We start from the raw sequence: 17878 nt of genomic DNA, 5'->3' as shown, positions 1-17878 counted from the left end.
CAATTGTTTTGGTCGTAACTCAACCGCGTCAGTATCCGTGACGAAGAATATTTATCTCTTTTGTAAAAATGAATTGTTTAAGAACATAAAAAGCCACCAACTTTTTAATAGATTATGCTTTTGTATCATTGTATCCGCTAATTTTTTCCTTTTTTTTTTGTTAAAAATGTTAGTCCAATCATAAATTGGGTATGAGAAATATCACAACCAACGTAAGGAATAACAAAATGTTAAAGATTACAACGTCAATCTATCTTCATCAAAAATATGACCATCACATAATATCTGAGGTGGAAGGAGAAGACAGAGGTCTTCGTTCACCCGTTTACTCACATAGGCAATGTAAGTGATTATAGGTTGTCCCCCCTAATCATTCATGTGGACAAGAAGTCAATAGAAGATTGTTGTAGGTAGTTAAATGTTGTTCTTCATATAATATTTTATGAAATATTTTAATCTTTTTATAGCCATATATAAAAGTTTGTCATCAACACAATAAAGAAGGGAGTTACTTTTTTTTACCACTTTCATTCACGCTCATATACCTCGAGTTACTAACTTGTATCCGAAAAATATGATCGAAAAATCTCTTTTAACCTCGATCTCCGTATAGGTAATACCTTGGGAGCTTGATGTTTTCATCTTAGATATACCTTAAATAACCTTACATATATGAGTTCGAACCACGTCGGACCGAGAAAAATGACAACAACTTCCTTCCCTATCAACAATTATACTTTATCTTTTTTTTTCTCACCCTTTGCTCTCCTAAACAACACTCTCTTCTGACGCTAAAATATTATATTACCTGTCATGCCAATACTCTCATCTTAACTCGAGAGAAAGAACGATGTATCGTGATATGATAATAGAACCGGTTATGAGCCAAACATGGTGCACATTTCTTGTCAAATTTATGTTCATACCATAAGCCACCATTTTGTACGAAAGATATTGTCCCTCTTGTAAGACTGGCACTCTCATAGCTAGTCGGTGTCATTATCCCATCGCAAGTCATCTTGTTGTTACATATAGTAACATATAAATGATACATGGAGTCTCTCTTCAACTGTGTTATAAAAACTATCCTATATGATATTGATAAGAGATCAACATTCACCTATTTCAACTCAAATATTAAAATTTTCTACCACATTCTCTCAAATTATAAAAAAATATCTTCATGAGGATTGTCGGAGAAACCTTCACGCAAAGAAGCAACAAGTGGTTGACATCACGATAAATCAAGAGACATGAACCTAATAAGCTTTGCTCGAATCAGCCATCTATATCTATCGATGTAGAAATATATCTCAAAGCAACGAAGAAATTTCTTTTAAAAAGCTATTGAGAATAAAAGCAGTTGGCTTTATCCGAGCAATGGATTTGTAAACACATACTTAGTTTTTATTATATATATATATATATATATATATATATATCACGAGAACAAATCGTTGATATCTTAATCAGTATTGGGACCCCTATGCACAGGAATGTTTGAGGTGAATTCAAGAAAAAAATATCGAACTCTCGATATACCACTTGGATAAAGATCAAAATTGAAAGAGATTTTCCAACTTAATCTCTTCGACGCCTAAATTAGTAATCCAAGGTGTATGAGTATGAATATAAGTGGTCAATAAAATGATTTTTTTTTTATTAGGTTTAAGATGAACTTTTATATCGGATCATAAAGGAGTAAAATAAAATATTTTATAAAGAGAGAATTTTTAACCACCTCCAATAATTAATCATTAACCTCTTACCTATGTAGGTGACAAAGAAAAGAATAACCTATAATTGTTTGTGTTAGAACTTTGTCCACATGAGTGATGGGTGGAGGATGATCTTTATCATTTTTTTCAACTATAAATACTATATGGTAGTCATATGTGTTAGATGATGAGTATCTAGCGAAGTACTCTTTATCAATATCTTATTTTCTTTTCTATATTTTTCTCAAATCGTATTTATTTTTCATCTTAGAACTAGTTTTTCACTCCAAGAGCATATATCAATTGCATGAAATTAATCACTCAGAGGATGATGTAAACATTGTATTGACAGCATGTTTCCTTCCCCATGTGATGGGGCAAACTTTCCCTTAGTTGTTGTCGGAAGAGTAAGCTTCTAATGAATAGAGATAACTTTGTTCCTATGATCAAACTTACTAATAAAATGTGCATACACTATATAATAGAAAGGGATAGCAAATGCTAAAGTTCAATACCTTCTTCCACAAGGATTTAGAGGCGGCTAAGCTTGTCCTACACGAAAAATTTGTAGTATGGTAATGTATCATCTCGATGGAACATCTCAATAATCACGAGTTTCAATTAATGATAAATTGACCTTACGAAGGTCTAATTGGAACTCAAAATTTTACTAACAACACGTGATAATTTTGATCATATTTATCGATAATATTTTCTCTACTTAAATCCCTCGTAGACATGTTTTGATATCATTTATCATCATAATCAATATAAAGCTCATCATTTCCCCGAGGTGTTGTATATAACGCTCTCATTCCATTGTTTTTAAGATGAAATATTCATATATTCTTTTATCAGTGATCCTAATCTTCATTTCAGGATTTCAGTGAGTAAGAACGTTCAAGCGTCAGAAATCTTCCTCCGAATGAGTGGAAACATAATCCCATGGAAATGATATCGTCGTCGAAAGGTGTTGAAGCGCACAATTCCATGATATATGTGATGTGATGTGAATGAACATTAAAACGTTGATGTGATGTGAACCCACCCATCCTATTGGGACTTGACGTGAACCCACCTCTCGCAATTTGCATCCCTTCTCCGATCGAGACTTTGACGTCGACCCACAAGAGACTAATTTTCCATCTTCATTTTTTATCGTTTTCCACATCATTTTTGGGTCTTTTAATTTTGCTTTCCATCCTCCGTTTTGTTGGTGAAGCTTCCTTTCCTTTTTGACTATCAATACGTGAGAGGAAGAAGTCTTCGAATTAAAAGAAAATTTGATTAAGATGACGTGATGACATCTTTAGAACAATCCTATTCGGAAAGAATATTTGCTCGAAGGATTATCTATTTTTAACGAAATCGTTCAAATTAGTCATAACATAAAAAAATTAAAATTTTGCATTAATTATAGCCTTATGAGCTTTTTATAATGATTTAATATAAAAAAATATTTTAAGGTATAAATAAAATATTATTCATATAGCTGAAATTTTTTATAGAAAATTATATACATTAATAAATTAAAAATTCATAAAATTCAACGTTCTCAATTACTCAAAAGTGTTTTCATCCCTTTGTAGTTCTCTCTTCAAACCTTTAATATGCACAGCTGATCGATAGCAATGGGTTGATGATAGCACAAATCCTACGTAGGCAAAGGAACGGAATCATACAAACCTCTCCGATCACGAAACGCGAGGTTCCATGAAACGGAGAAGAAAGTGATGCTTTACCGTTCCCAGTTTGGAATATGATATAGGGAAGGTTGACTGACCTCTGTAGCCTCGATGAGTCTGAAGTCTAAGGATGGGACTGGACGTTCCAAGCGTGAAGCGTCCGCTAAGTTTCCAGGTCATTTCTTGTACGGTCAACACTGTAATGGCGGCCTCCACTTGCGCTCGGTGCATCGGGCAGCTCTCCACTGGGAGCTTCGCTTTCCATATAAAGCCCTGCACCGGCTGGCCGTGGTGCGTGGAAGAGATGGACACCGCGATGAAGCGTCTCTGCCTCCTCGCGTTGCTGGCGGTGGCGGGCATCGCGGGGATGGAGAGGGCCGACGGCGCGGGGGAGTGCGGCCGGGTGCCCGTGGATAGGGTGGCGTTCCAGGTGGTGACTCCGTGCGGGGCGGCGACAAGGGACGCCAAGGTGGTGGTGCCGGGGAGGTGCTGCGCGGCGGTGCAGAGATTCGGCCGTAACCCCATCTGCCTCTGCGCTATCATGCTGTCGACCACATCGAAGAATGCCGGCGTCAAGCCCGAGATCGCCGTTACCATCCCCAAGCGCTGCAACCTCGCGGACAGGCCGGTGGGCTACAAATGTGGAGGTCAGTCGGTGGAGAGATAGAGAGAGAGTGTATCCTTCTTCGGTCTGTTCTACTGGTGTACCTCTGCTAACTATTTGGTATGGGAATTTGCTGCAGATTACACACTGCCGTGAGGAGGGGAGAGGTGGAGAGAGAGAGAACTTGGCGATCCCAAGGAGTGGAGTTCGAACTGCAAGCTGGTGTGATTTGTAGCTCGTGAGTGCTTGTTGATGAATCATATGAAATGCAATAAGATGTCGACTCTGTTCAATGAACTCTCATAGTAAACTACAATAGCTGGAATTGGGAGTGAAAACAGTCCTAGGAGTATTTGATTTTAGTTTACTTTCGATGTGAGAAGACTCGATTAGGGTGTTAACAGTCTCTCTGATCGATGTGAGCCACCCACACCATGTCAGCAATCGAGCATGCCACACGCAATACTGGAGCAGAGAGATTGGGCATGTGTTGTGTGTGGAGAGAGCTGCATCCCATTCGTGGCCACCGTCGGACGTGCCACCTCTCTCTGCTCTTTGCATGCGTTACAGCTATCCGTCTGCACCGACAAGTCCATAGGATAGAGACGAAGGCGTGGCTTACTTCATTTTATGCGTCAGCTGTCTTCCTCGGAGTGCAACTGTAGCGGAGGTTTTAGTAGCACGAGCTGCTGTAACGACACCATCACGTTGAGAGGGGGGAGGACAGGCAAGATGAGGAGGAAGGTCGATATAAGAGAAGCTTTATGCTTCTGCTTATTAGCAGCACTGGTAGGAGTTCTATGGGAAACCACCCTGTCCCATGGCAGCAACAGTGCAGAGGAACCCCACGACGCCACACCACAATTACCTCTGCCGCAGCAGTGGAGCCACCGGCCACTGCCCCATGAAAGACGACCACCACCTTATCGAGAACCACAAGTCTCACCGAAGAAAGTGCCGCCTCGTTATAAATACCCTCCTCGACCATACGGGCAGCTGCCTCCTCCGCCTCGTCGTGGATATGCGCCGCCCACTCATCACAAACCACAGCCACCACAATACGGCCAACCACCACCACCCTCTCACGCGAAACCAACTCATGAAGAAGAACCACATCATCACTGGCACCACCCGCATTGCCGCAACAGACGACCTCCTCATCATGGTTGCCCACCGCCAGCACCACAGACGCGCGCCTAGACCCCCTGATCATCAACCGGTTCCGGCAATGCAGATGCACCGATCACCCAAACATGGATAGCCGCCACCTAGTACCTCAGGTTTGTCGACCACCAGTTAACGCAGACGCTAGCACCACTGTATGCACCGGAGCTTGTAATTTGGTTCTAATCATGTATGTCACTGTCTTAGAAGCTCGAATATTAGGTGCCAATGGAGTGGCGAGCTTCTCTTGTAATGTTTGAGCATGTATCTTAAAGAGCCTGTCTGTAATGGTAGTTTCTTTCCTTGCAATGCTTCATAGGCTATTGCGAATCGTAAATGGTATTCCATCCAAAGGAAAAGGAGATGCAATCAACACGAGAAAACGACTGAATCGATGGCAAACTGTATGTAGATGTAACACATTCGGTAAAGGACAAAGTACTGACCGATTCTTTGATCTTAATAACCTGTTCGAGCTGCACGTCAAATCTGATGCATCAGAGATCAACTGGCTCTGTTCTGCCGCTCCACGCCGGCCGCCTCAAGAATGCCAGTTACGTACTCGGTCTCCTCCGCCACCTCCTTCATGGACCGCCGGTTCTGCCTCCTCTCCTCGAGGCATTCGATCGCCAGATATCCCGCAGCCTTCATGGTGTCCAGCTCCACCTGGCTCGCTGCCTCCTTGAGCGCCCCGTCCTGCGCTGCACGTGGACCGACAGGTTCATGTCGTCGGGGCCCCGGTTGAAGTCGATGGCCTTCTGGGAGGTGAGCAGCGCCACCCCGTAGCTGTAGACGTCGCTCTTGTCCGTCAGCTGGTAGTTGCGGTAGTACTCCGGGTCGAGGTAGCTGCCCTGGGCGCAGGTTGGGACGTGGCCGAGTCCCGGCTCGGCGAGACAGGAGAGACCGAAGTCGGAGACCTTGGCGTTGAGCTTCTCGTCGAGCAGGATGTTGCTGGACTTGACATCGCGGTGGTAGACGGGCGGCACGTCGCAGGAGTAGGACTGAAATAAATCTACTACACAAAGAAGAGTAGGACTGAAACAAAACCTTTCTTGTAGCATGTTTTGTGCATCGTCAACCGACACAATGACACTTAACATAAGAGATTTCATGTAAATTGTACACATCAGGAATAAGTCAATTATAGCATTCCATCATTTTAATTATAACAAAAATAGAAGATCTACAATTTGAGGAAGTAGTGTCAATTAACATAACCAAATTTAATAGCCAGCAACAGTCTGTCACAAATGAGATCTACACCGTAGTATTCGGTTCTAGTAAAGGAGGCCTCCCAAAATTTGATGCTTTCTATGAGCTGACGTGAAAAATTTGGCAGCTTGGTTTATAAGAACTCTTGCTTGAAGCTTCCTCAAACTTCTTCATAACAGCTTCGTTCTCTTCCAAGCCAGTCTGAACGAAATATCTTACCCACCAAGATGAACTTCTTAATTTGGCCTGCCCATGAAGTGAAATGTCAGAATTGTAATAATCTTAAACTGCAATGGAACAACGACCAAATTTAGCCACTTGAACAAATTGATCTAATGTTAGAATGACTACAAACATATATATTATGTGACAGAAGCAGAAATGTTGAACCATCACCTGACAGTTGCTTTGGACCATAAACACCTATGATTGGAAGACATGAAAATGTGATGGGTGCTACCGAGAGAAACAATCAGATATTTGTCAGGAACTTGATGTAAACTAATATGATTTTTCTAGGTGTCATAAATGTAACGGTATGCTAATGGACAATCAGTGTAAATATTTGCAGGGGAAATAAATTTAAGGTTGATCAAAGAGTGAGCCTGAGTTTGATAAAATATTTTTACAGATACAAAGGTGAAATGCTAGTGGAAATGCAGGCAAATCAGGGGTTTTCTAGAATCTGCTTAAGTGGTATTGACACATGAGGAAAATGGAGCAGTCGACCGCCAACCTTTCTTTCCCAAAAATGAGATCAATCTCCCACCATGTGTATCTTTCAATTTTTCACTCAAGCTTTGCACATATCCCCTACGCATCTGCTTCTTCAATGATGGAAACATGAGTTGTAGCTTCTTCCACAAATATGCTATTTTGCAATGACTAGCTCGCTCTCTCTTGGAAAGGCCGAGGAAAGCTCTATGACCAAAATATGCATAAAATCTTCTCTTTCTCGAGGTTGTGCAGTAGAATACTTCACATGCAGTTACAACTATGTTGGTTCTCTAGTGTTCTTCATTGTTGCCTCCAAGGTCTCATCCTAAAAACTAGTAGAGATGGGTATTTCCCAATCCAATCCTATATCATCATGTTAAGGAGCAAAAGGAATAGTCTCTGTGATGCTGAGAAAGTGTTTGATTTGAGAAAACCAATTGGAGTTTCTCTTTAAATATAATCTATGGTGGCTACTCAACAAAACCCAATTGCAATAGCCAGAGAATCTACAGAATTTAATACTATGGCTTGGTATTATTGGTCATCGTTGACTCTCCTGAGACTTAGACGCACATACTAAACAATAAGAGATTATACAAAATTAGAATCTATCCTTTCTCTGTAAGTTGTATGGTAGAACAATTGGCCTTCAAACAAAACCAATAGTGGGTCAAGACATGATATAGAGAAAATCATTTGTATATATATTTAAACAACTATGACCAAACAAGGGCCAGCAAGTGTCATTCCTTTTAAAACTTTACTCTTCACCACCTCCAATTAATGATGCATTTCAAAGGGAAAATGGTTGATGGTAAAAAAAAGGTAAAATGAAAAGAAAAACAAATAAAATGTGAAGTTAGTACATGCATAAAGTATAGAAAGCATAAACAACCATCAGTAAGTCCAAGAAAACCACATCATGTGAATTGTAGATTCCTACAAAATGATAATGGCAACATATATATATTAACTGCAGATCATACCGGCCTTCCAAATTTTGCTAGCTCAGAAACCTTGGCCCTCTGCTGACCTGGATAACCTACAAAATTTATATGATGAAATGAGAAATATGAAGATACTTAAATACTAAAGGATCTTTCAGAGATCACACAGCTTTGTAAATAGTTTAACATTTACCTAAGCCATAAGAATCTATAAGAATTTATATAGAATTCTGACATTATATGGCTAAAATATACTAGACAAAATTTATAAACTTGTAGTAAAAAAAAATTCATAAACTTGAATAAGCAAGCTTTTCCACTTGAAAACACAGAAACAAGATTTGCTATCAAACTCAAAATGAAACATATAATTACTAAATTAAAAAAGAATGAGCACCAGTATCTTCAAAGTATGCTTGCTGTCCAATCTTTTCTTATTTTATGGCATAAGTTCATATAAATATTCCCTATCTAATGATTACTAATAAGTATGTGCAAGTCACCTTAAAAGTGTCTTAACAGTATATTTAAATGAGTACTGCCATACAAAACTTCACATTACCGCATGAATAAGAACAAGAATATAAATATTGGGAACATTAACAACAATTTTCAGCTAGATCCATGGCTCAAGTTAAATGCAAAAAAGGTGTGTTCCTTTTTCTTGGTCCTTTAAGCCATTGGTCATGTAGAAAATCTTCTATGACATGTGGAAGAACTGAAGAAGAGCTCATTATTCTCAATATAATTAGTTAAATTAATGCTGCACAAAATAAATCATAAGCAGAAGAGAACTGAACACACTAGGGCTCATGCCAATGATAAACCATACATGAGCAAATACATATTCTGAATCATCTATTATATCTTTATCTGAATTCCCATTGGATAGAACCTTATTAAAGGCAAAAATTCAATCACCAGTGTCATTTTAGACTATAGATTTCTAAATAGCAAGAAACAATGGCGATCAAACAATTTTATTAAGATAGTGATCCATAAAATTTTATTAAGCTTACTTAAATAAGAAGTAAACGAAGGATGAGCTAAAAAGTTATGAATTCTAATAAAATAAAGTTAAAAGTTTGGACCTTTACATTCATATGTCCCTGTAACTACAGATCTGACTTAACCCTTACTGAGTAAATGACAAAGTCCGTAAAACAAAATCTTATTATAACCAAAAATCTCAGTTCTGTGCAAGAAAAACCAGTAAGATTCATTATTATGTGCTTTCTACAGCAAAATAACTTCAAAAACTATGCTACACCATGCAAAGGTTTTACTTTGGTATGAAGAATTACCAGTGAATATAACAAGACCATCTGCTGAAACCCTTGCGAGGTCTGGAAGGGTCTTGTTAAGGTACTTTGGAGATAAATAATCTAACGAATCTGAGACAATGACAAGGGAGAATGATTTTGGCCTGTATGGTAGTGGGAACTTGATATCAGCTACACGCACAAAGGTTTTGCGCACAAGGCTTTTGCAGCTGCTATCAGCATCTTCCAAATCATATGGTTCCACACCCCATGCTTCAGTATCTTCTTCTTTCAACAGTTTAGAAACCACCGCACAAGAGTCAGGACCTACATGCAAAACCTTTCGCATGCTATCTCCATAAGCTTTCTTTAGAATAGGTATAGCTTGTAGAACATCTGATGTGCAGGAAACACCTGTTGATGTGAGAAAAACAAGTCGATCTTTAAGAGAAAGAGCAAACAATATGGATGTGCATATACTTTGGCAAAGTAAAATTAGCTATAGCATCAAACACCAACATGCAACAAATTCTATCACAAATATCATTGGTAATTAGTACCATGGTAGTTAACTAATGATTGTTCCACTTCCACACAATGACCATGAAATATGGAAATTGGAGGAAGAAATCTTAGTTCACCAGGATTTTTTTCACCAAACAGTGCGGTTATGCATGATAACTTACAGTTCATGTTTATAGGCTCCATTGGCTTATTTATGTTTTGATATGAACATCTATCCCATAAAAGAAAATGTGAAATAGCCATTTTTCTAAATCCTCTACAGTTCCAGGTGAATTCCCTTGTTTGCTTGAGCTAGCATTTTAGATTTTGAAACAAAGCCTGCTGTTTTATACTTGCTTTAACGATAAATTTTAATCTAATTTTAGAGTGTTGTTGACACTAATGTTTGATTAGACTTCAATGATCTAATCTTCTCAGTTTTTTGTCGTGCAATATAGCTGATCCTAAATCTATCAAACAAAGCTTGAGAGATAAACCCATAGTTCAGTGATATACAACACACTCAAATACTTAATTGTGGGACAAATGTTTTAACTTCATGTAACTAAGCATATTAATTTGCGACTTACAATCTTCTTGCATGTCCCTGAGATTGACCTTGTGAAGTTTAGTAGAGAGTATGTGGTTCAAAAAGTTTGACATAAAAGTAAAACACATGTTAAAACTAAAAAAAAGAAGGAACTAAGTACCATATTTACAACCCGTGGAGTTTTTCTCAAAATCAACAAATCATATATAAATTTTAAATGAAAAGTGAACTTAGGCCAGCTTGAGAGGAATATGCATAGAAAACCATGTAATCAGACAAGAAATTTACCTTAATTCAAGAAAGACTACAGAGATGACAAAAAAAAAAGATTATGTACCTTGACCAATATTTATAGCTTCCTTGTTACCAGCAAATCCACCTGTTCATCAAAGGAGGAAAAGTAGTTCGTTCAATCATGATAGTTTAGCCAACAAATGAAAGTAAATAAGAGGACTCCAAAGATTCAATATCTATAGACAATTGGTTCTCCTTAACAATGGATCAAATGCTTGATTCTCCCTCAAATTTTTGATAGGAGAGTCACACGTACCTGAGCCTCTAAATGAGTAACCAATGAGAAGTAAAGCACCCTAAAATTTCAGAAAGGGAACCCATCAGATTCTAAATTCTCCATCACCCATCCGCGGATGGCGCACCTATATTCCTTAAGAAAGCAATTACACGCTGAAATGAGAAAAGACGTACCAGAATAACCAATGCAACAGATACTAGGGGCGAATTCCTTGACTTTTGATGTAGTGAGCTGACGAGCGGAATGCTTCCGCTATCAGCCACGCGTCGAGATGGATTAATCGCTCGCCTCGACGCCATACTTCAGTTCTTCCAATCCCGCAAGCCTGATCAAAAACTATGATGGGAAAAGAAATCGTCAGATCAACCTCATACAGTTCGCAGAACATGAGCGGAGCACACGCACTTTTAGATCGAACAAGCCCAAATTTATAGGCGCAAATTCCCTAAATAAATAAAGAATAACACAAAGCAGAGCAATTCCATCCCCAGAAGTAAGGGGAAGGATCTATGGACTTGCACAGAGGTGACAAGAACCTAAACGCGATCGCAAGAAGCCAAATCCGCTGCGGATCCAATGTGCCAAGCGAGCAATCGAAATCGACAATGTGAAGTGTGGAACGCAGGGCGAGATCGTCGAGCAAAAGAAACCAGATCCAAGAGCAGTGACGACCAAGACCCTAGGGAGGATCGAAAGAAGATAAAGCGACCTGTAAACGGGGAATCGGAAGTCTTCCTTACCAGATCTAAAGGCCAAGGCCAAGGCCGAGCTCGACGATTGTTCGTACCTTTCTAGCTTTCCACACGATAACAAGAGCGAGATTGGGCAGCATAAATGTGAGGAGCCCTGACTCATCCCAACCATCGATCAAGTCCATTAAGAGCCGTCCAAAATATTTACCATTCTTCGACTCGATTAAAAAAAACAAAAACACAAAATCCATTCAGCGCACGTTTATGGCGGAAAGGTTTAAATGTTTGCGTTTGATTGAAATGTGTTTGCCAATCCAATATAAGATCAATATATATAATCCACCTTCTTACTCTACCAATAGCGTATATTTCCATGACCAATTGTAATCGTCGTTGTCGTAAAGAAATACTGAAGTCATATATTTGGATTGTTAATATGAATCCAATTTTACAATCTTATTAAGTCTTGATAGGGCACAATTTGGCAACACACCCTTTGGCAGCATTCCACCGTCATGACAGCAACGTAGAACTTCAAAACCGATGTGACGGACCACATCGGAGCACCTTGAACTCAGACGATGCAACCATCCTCTCAGAACGGCACTGTTGAGTACAGAGCCACCTTGGAATGCTCGGGACGACATCGCTCGATGCCGATCCGTACAGATCAATTGACATTCGCACAAAAGGCATGAGCTGACCACTTAAAGGGTCGACGATCATAAACATACGGGATACGACAGACCCCCGTTTGCAGGTATAAAAACCCACCACCTGCCCGACGCTAATGGGACTTTTCACACATTAAACTCACTTATATTTCACCTAAAAGGGGTTCAGTCGGAAAACTCCCCTCTCAACCTTAACTTATGTGCAGGTGCTATCGATGAAGAAGCAAGCAACAAGGCTCATAACTCAACCTAACCCGACATGCACTTCTGCTTCCTAAGTCTCCGCGTGAGCAACCTTGCGTATCCGGAATTCTCCGCGTGAGCAACCTTATGTATCCGGGATCAGATCGAGTCGTGCTGACTCCTCGACCAAGTTCACCAATAAGTTTATATGATCCATATTCCATTTAAACTCTGTATTTAAGTTAGGACAACAACAAGCTATAATGTTGTAAAATATTTGGTAGTGACTACATGATATCTAATAATTTAATCATTATGCAGTTTCTAATGCCATTCCATTGTCTCACGCTAGTACGAGCTGCATGTAAACAATTATACTGAAAAAACAGAAGCAGAACAAAGATAACTCGAGTTTACTTCGCCATCAAGTGCTGCTGGAGATGTCTAACCAGCTAGAGTTATTACAAAGGATTGCAGGTTAGAAACTGGCACCATGTCTTGCACTTAGACATGAATTCATCTTGATACTAGAGCTACTCGCTTCAAATGATCGAAGCAGTTCGACATTTGCAGATTTAAGTAAAGAAAAGCTGAGAAGCAAACAAAGCCCAACACTGCCTTGATTTTTACCCACTTGGATAAAAGCCATTTACAGTCATTCCGCCATCGACTGAAATTATCTGCCCAGTTATGTAAGAAGCAGCAGGTAGGCACAGATATCCGACCAGCGACGACACTTCTTCGGGCTCTCCAACTCGGCGGAGGGGCGTTCGATCAATTATCCTTTGCAGAGAATCTTTGTCATTGAGTAGCTGTGAGAAAGGAGATGTTATTGAAGCCTAGGAGGGAGGTGAAGAAAGATATCTTGATTCGAGCATAATAGGTAATACAACAGCAACAGTAATGTGATGTCCCGACTAAGCAGCAATAGTGAATTCATCAAAACAATTGTTATGGAACAAGCAGCATAAATGCAGTCTTGAAGCCTCCATTTCTTGTCCTGTAAGTGGCACATTAGATCTCCAAGTACATTCACTACATGTCATAACTACATCTCTGTATGACAAAAGAATTGCAAATGGTAATATTTGAAAAAACCTAAACAAGTTGCATGAGATAGAGTTTCATTGGCCACGAAGATATAAATTCATGAATATATGATACAGTACTTATTTTCTAATCCAATAATACCAATAAAACATTACAATAAAGAAAACAGAAATTGAACAATTTTTGCTATACAGATGAGGAACGTTTATTGTTCCTCTCCCTTAATGTTCCATCACCAGATTTGCATAACCTATTAGTTGAAACCCAATTCTAAAACGAGTACCAAAAAACCATCTATTACAGGATTAATTTGTTTCCATTGTCAGACCAAGAAAAACATTAGAAAGAGTAACCACAAGAATCAAGCATATTACTTTAGTAACTAAAGTATATGAGTATATTCTGTATTAAATGCAACATGCATGCAAGTTCTTTTCTGATAACTCAATTCAAATAAAAAATGCATGGATTTGCAACCAAAATTTTAGCTCCTGCTTTCTAACAACTTATATACCCAACTTATCCAATCAAATTGTCATCAAAGATGCAATTGAGTTTCTGGCAAAATCTACTTTCACTTAGCGTAGCCACAACATGGCTTGATCGCTCCATGATTTAACAGCAACGCTTGAAATCATTAATCTATTGAAAAAAGTTAAAAAGAAGCATTTATGTTTGCTTCATTTTAGTTAGAACACTATAATGTAAAATACCAAAAAGGAACATTTCCCTAACTAATTCACAAAACAAATGCCGACAAAGTTATGCTTCAAAAATATCCAAAGAAGATAGCATTGCTGTTTAGCTTGTGTCCCATTCTTGGAAAAATATTACTCGAGCATAGGAAGTCAAATTAAAAATGAAAAAAAAAGAGAGAGAAAAGCAAAGGGGTTGAGTAAATAGGATGTTCTAGAAGTTAATAGCTATCTATATAAGGGAAGGCCAAAAATGATTTAGATGGAAGTATCAGAAGCAACACCCTTAAATAACCATAAAGATGAGCATTCATCTAGTTGTAAGCAACAGAAAATGTGATTCCTTTGAAGTAACTGTATGACCAATCTATGAATTTATGACAGATTCAAATCATTCTTTTGCAAAGAAATGGATCGTCGATCCTGTTACTTGTGTTCTAATTTTCAAACCTTGACTCGTGTCTTTTGTTCTAATTTTCTTCTCTCTGTTCTGATATTATTGGGAGTCTATGACAGTTCCTTTTGTATTTTGTTTCATTCATTTCCTTGGCCAATGGACACAATTTTCCTCAACATTTTAGAAACTCATAACTCTCTAGTGAACCTATGCGACAAACTATACTCTAAATTTTGACAATATAGGAGCACTCGTTTCTATCCTCTTAGCAAACTCTTAAATTTCACCTATGTGGCTTATCCTACAAGTCAAATTCCATGTTAAGCAGTGCTCCCAGTTACAACTTACAACAACAACAGGCTGTAATGCTGCAACTATTTGGAGTTGGTTACATGATTTTTTTCCTGTCATTAAGCTTTGACAAAGTGCTCCCAGCTAAAAACTGCAAAATGTCTCTCCAATAGCTAGTTGCAAATAGCCATATAAATCTTAGTGAATATTTTCCCATGAGAGGAGTTTAAAGCACTTTAGGCGATGTGAAATCACTCAAAAGCACTCAAGTTAAAGTAAATTATACATTGTCAATATTCCCTGTGTAAGCGTGTTGTCACAATGCAATGCATATATTAATTATCCAATAAAAATGCAAAATTTTCAGAAGCGCACGACTTAATAAGTATCATAACTTCAAATGAATAGGCAAGGAGGAACATACATGCTCCACTAGTTTAGTCTTGATGTACCATGGTGCAACACTGTTGGTTCTAATATTGTCTTTGGCCCACTCACATGCCAAGTTCTTCGTCATTTGGTTCATTGCAGCTGAAAGGAGCACTTTGTTAACGAGTGTTTTATATATGAAAACCATGACAATTTGCTGCGCTTCTACTAAAAGGAATCAATGCATATGAATACCAGCCATCACTAACCAATACCTTTGGCTGCTGCATAAATGGAACCACTACTTAGAGCTACCACCCCAGCAACAGAAGAAATGAACACGATGCTTCCCATTCCCGATGCTTTAAGAAGAGGATGAGCAAGTTGGCACAAATGGTAAGCAGATTCCAGATTTGTGGCCATGAGGAATGAGTACTCTTCGGCGCTATATTCAACAGTCGGCTTCCTTATATTTGTCCCAACATTGTTTACCTGTAGAAAATTAGGTAACACGGTTTAGTTGTAGATTCCTTAGGTGCAACAGCGAGACAAAGCCGGGACGTACAAGTATGTTGAGCTTCCCGTTGAAGGTCGCAGAAACTTCCCGGATCAACTGATCTCTTTGCTCCCTAGAGGAGAGGTCGCAGACGGAGCCGGTGACGCGAAACCCTTTGGCCGCCCATTTCCTCAAGCACTCGGTGAGGTCGGCCTCTTTGCGGGAGCAGGTGTGCACCGACGCGCCCAGCCCCGCCAATTCCTCCACCACCGCGTGCCTTTGGGAATTGGAATGCGAGGAGACCAAGGGTTCAGAAGGGGGAAGGAAAAAGGAAGATTTAGGAGGAGGATGGGAAGAAGGGATGGAGAAGGAAACGGACCCGATTCCTCTGGTTCCGCCCGTGACGAGGGCCGTCATTCCTCCGAGAGACCATCTCGTGGTCGCATGGCCGCTGCTGCTGCCCGCCGCGTCTCCCATCTGTCACCGGCGGGTATTGCTCTCCCTCTCTCGGGTCGCTTGTTCGCCGTGTTGCGTTTACTGCCCCCGAAAAACGAGGATTTAGTTTATTTTATAAAAATAAAAAAATAATTTGTTTTAAGGATGTCGTTTGGTTGTGATAACTACAAATAATATCCAGTAATAGATCAAATTTGAACCCAAAATCTCTGCCATTATCCAAAAATTTGGCTCAAAAATAATATTATTTTTCTTATTGAATTTGAATGTTTTTGTGATATTAATTAAAATATTGTAACTCACTCAGTGCTATAGACCAATTACAGTATTTTTTCCATTAAGTTATTGTGTTTTATAATATTAATAAAAATATTATAAGAGAATTATTTTTTAATTAAAAGTTTTACTTGTCATTTTTTGAATCATTGAATTCATTGGCAGATTGATTGGCACAGCTTTGATTTACTAATAGACTATTGAAGAAAAAATATTCAAAATTAGCATTAAAAAAGCTAGTTATAATATTTTTCTTGATAAAAATACTGTAACTTGGTTAATATATCCACCATTCAATTTTTTTTATGCATATAATTCAGTGGCATCTACCATAGTGTAGTAGCTTTGATTTGCTGTTGAAGAAGAATATTTAAAATGACTATGAGATAACTCAGTATTTTCTCATTAAGTTATAATATTTTTTCGTTGAAAGTACTTTCAACTTATTGTAAAAATAATATAATCGAATCGAGTCACAATTGATAGAGAAATATAATCAAAACATAACTAATACAGCCCTATAAAATCATAACTTATAACACAATACAGTGGGAGCAAAAACACAGTAACATCTTATAAAATGAAATATTCGATCAAAACGCAATTGATAAGCAATTACTACAACACAATTTCTCATAGAGTCTAATTGTATTACAATCTTTAAAAAAATCTCATTGATACAATTGAAAACCTAGCATTGTATCACATTGACTAATGATACATTACAATTGAAATAATGATTGTTAACACATATATACCATATGAGTTAGCCCGATTAATTCTTTGTCAAAAGTGTAGGTCTCTTATGATGTCTCCTCCTAGCTAACGTGGAAAGTAGACATTACGGGTAAGATGAAGGAAGTTGTAGAAAGACACGGTTCGCTAGGTGCAGCTCAATCTTTGAGCGATGAAGCTTGGTTTGGGAGCTAGGGGATCTCCTCTATTGGGTAGCATTTTGGCTGTACCTCTAAGTTACATTGATGAACTTGTACAACAAGCCTGCATCAAGGGTGTCTTGGCTCGATATTTTCGATGCTTAAGTCAGGAAAGTAGAGGGGGAGAAAGACAACAAGATTATTAGCAATGAGTTAAGAGAGTAAAGAGTTTTTTTTATTTGCTTGCCCTAACTCAGGGCATGACTTTTATACCTAGGCAATGGGTAAAGTGGATGGGCTTCCATCAATATCCCTCTTACCACACATGACAAAAACATTTAATGTAGGTTGCTAACCAATATGTACTCTTAGAAGCAACGTTTGGGGACTGTCAAAATGATGCCTCCAATCGGGCTTCCTTGCTTCTTCGAGTTAGGCGAGGTGTGGTCCCCTCGTCATTCATTCGGAAGGGAAAGATGGTAAAGTCAAGCTATGTCGTTCACCATCAATGTAGAGTCAGGTTTATTTT

At 38.7% G+C, this 17878-nt stretch overlaps 3 protein-coding genes across 5 annotated transcripts; 1 reads left to right on the top strand and 2 right to left on the bottom strand.

Moving 5' to 3' along the window:
• The first annotated feature begins 3589 nt into the window (after positions 1-3589).
• On the top strand, positions 3590-4304 carry LOC135624809 (uncharacterized). The gene is made up of 2 exons (XM_065128771.1): positions 3590-4050; positions 4147-4304. Exons 1-2 carry the CDS (start codon positions 3606-3608, stop codon positions 4161-4163), a joined length of 462 nt encoding a protein of 153 aa, XP_064984843.1. The 5' UTR covers positions 3590-3605; the 3' UTR covers positions 4164-4304.
• A 2000-nt stretch (positions 4305-6304) lies between these two features.
• Positions 6305-11775, bottom strand: LOC135624807 (probable pectin methylesterase CGR2). 3 transcript variants are annotated; one of them, XM_065128768.1, is made up of 7 exons: positions 11636-11775; positions 11069-11231; positions 10914-10953; positions 10701-10742; positions 9352-9723; positions 8087-8142; positions 6305-6629 (listed from the first exon to the last, which is right to left on the bottom strand). In XM_065128768.1, the coding sequence occupies exons 2-7, from the start codon at positions 11192-11194 to the stop codon at positions 6483-6485; spliced, it is 783 nt and encodes a 260-aa protein (XP_064984840.1). In that variant the 5' UTR covers positions 11195-11231; positions 11636-11775; the 3' UTR covers positions 6305-6482. The 3 variants fall into 3 exon arrangements, with proteins under 3 accessions (XP_064984840.1, XP_064984842.1, XP_064984841.1); XM_065128770.1 differs by having other exon boundaries at positions 11605-11711; XM_065128769.1 differs by lacking the exon at positions 11636-11775 and adding an exon at positions 11432-11580.
• Positions 11776-12822: 1047 nt separating this feature from the next.
• Positions 12823-16337, bottom strand: LOC135624806 (tropinone reductase homolog At5g06060-like). The gene is made up of 5 exons (XM_065128767.1): positions 16122-16337; positions 15812-16019; positions 15522-15738; positions 15302-15408; positions 12823-13256 (listed from the first exon to the last, which is right to left on the bottom strand). The coding sequence occupies exons 1-5, from the start codon at positions 16217-16219 to the stop codon at positions 13071-13073; spliced, it is 816 nt and encodes a 271-aa protein (XP_064984839.1). The 5' UTR covers positions 16220-16337; the 3' UTR covers positions 12823-13070.
• Positions 16338-17878: the final 1541 nt, after the last annotated feature.

This window comes from Musa acuminata, chromosome BXJ2-10, assembly GCF_036884655.1.
Source record: "Musa acuminata AAA Group cultivar baxijiao chromosome BXJ2-10, Cavendish_Baxijiao_AAA, whole genome shotgun sequence".
NCBI lineage: Eukaryota > Viridiplantae > Streptophyta > Magnoliopsida > Zingiberales > Musaceae > Musa > Musa acuminata.
The sequence above is the reverse complement of the archived record's forward strand: the minus strand, read 5'-3'. Positions and strand labels throughout refer to the sequence as shown.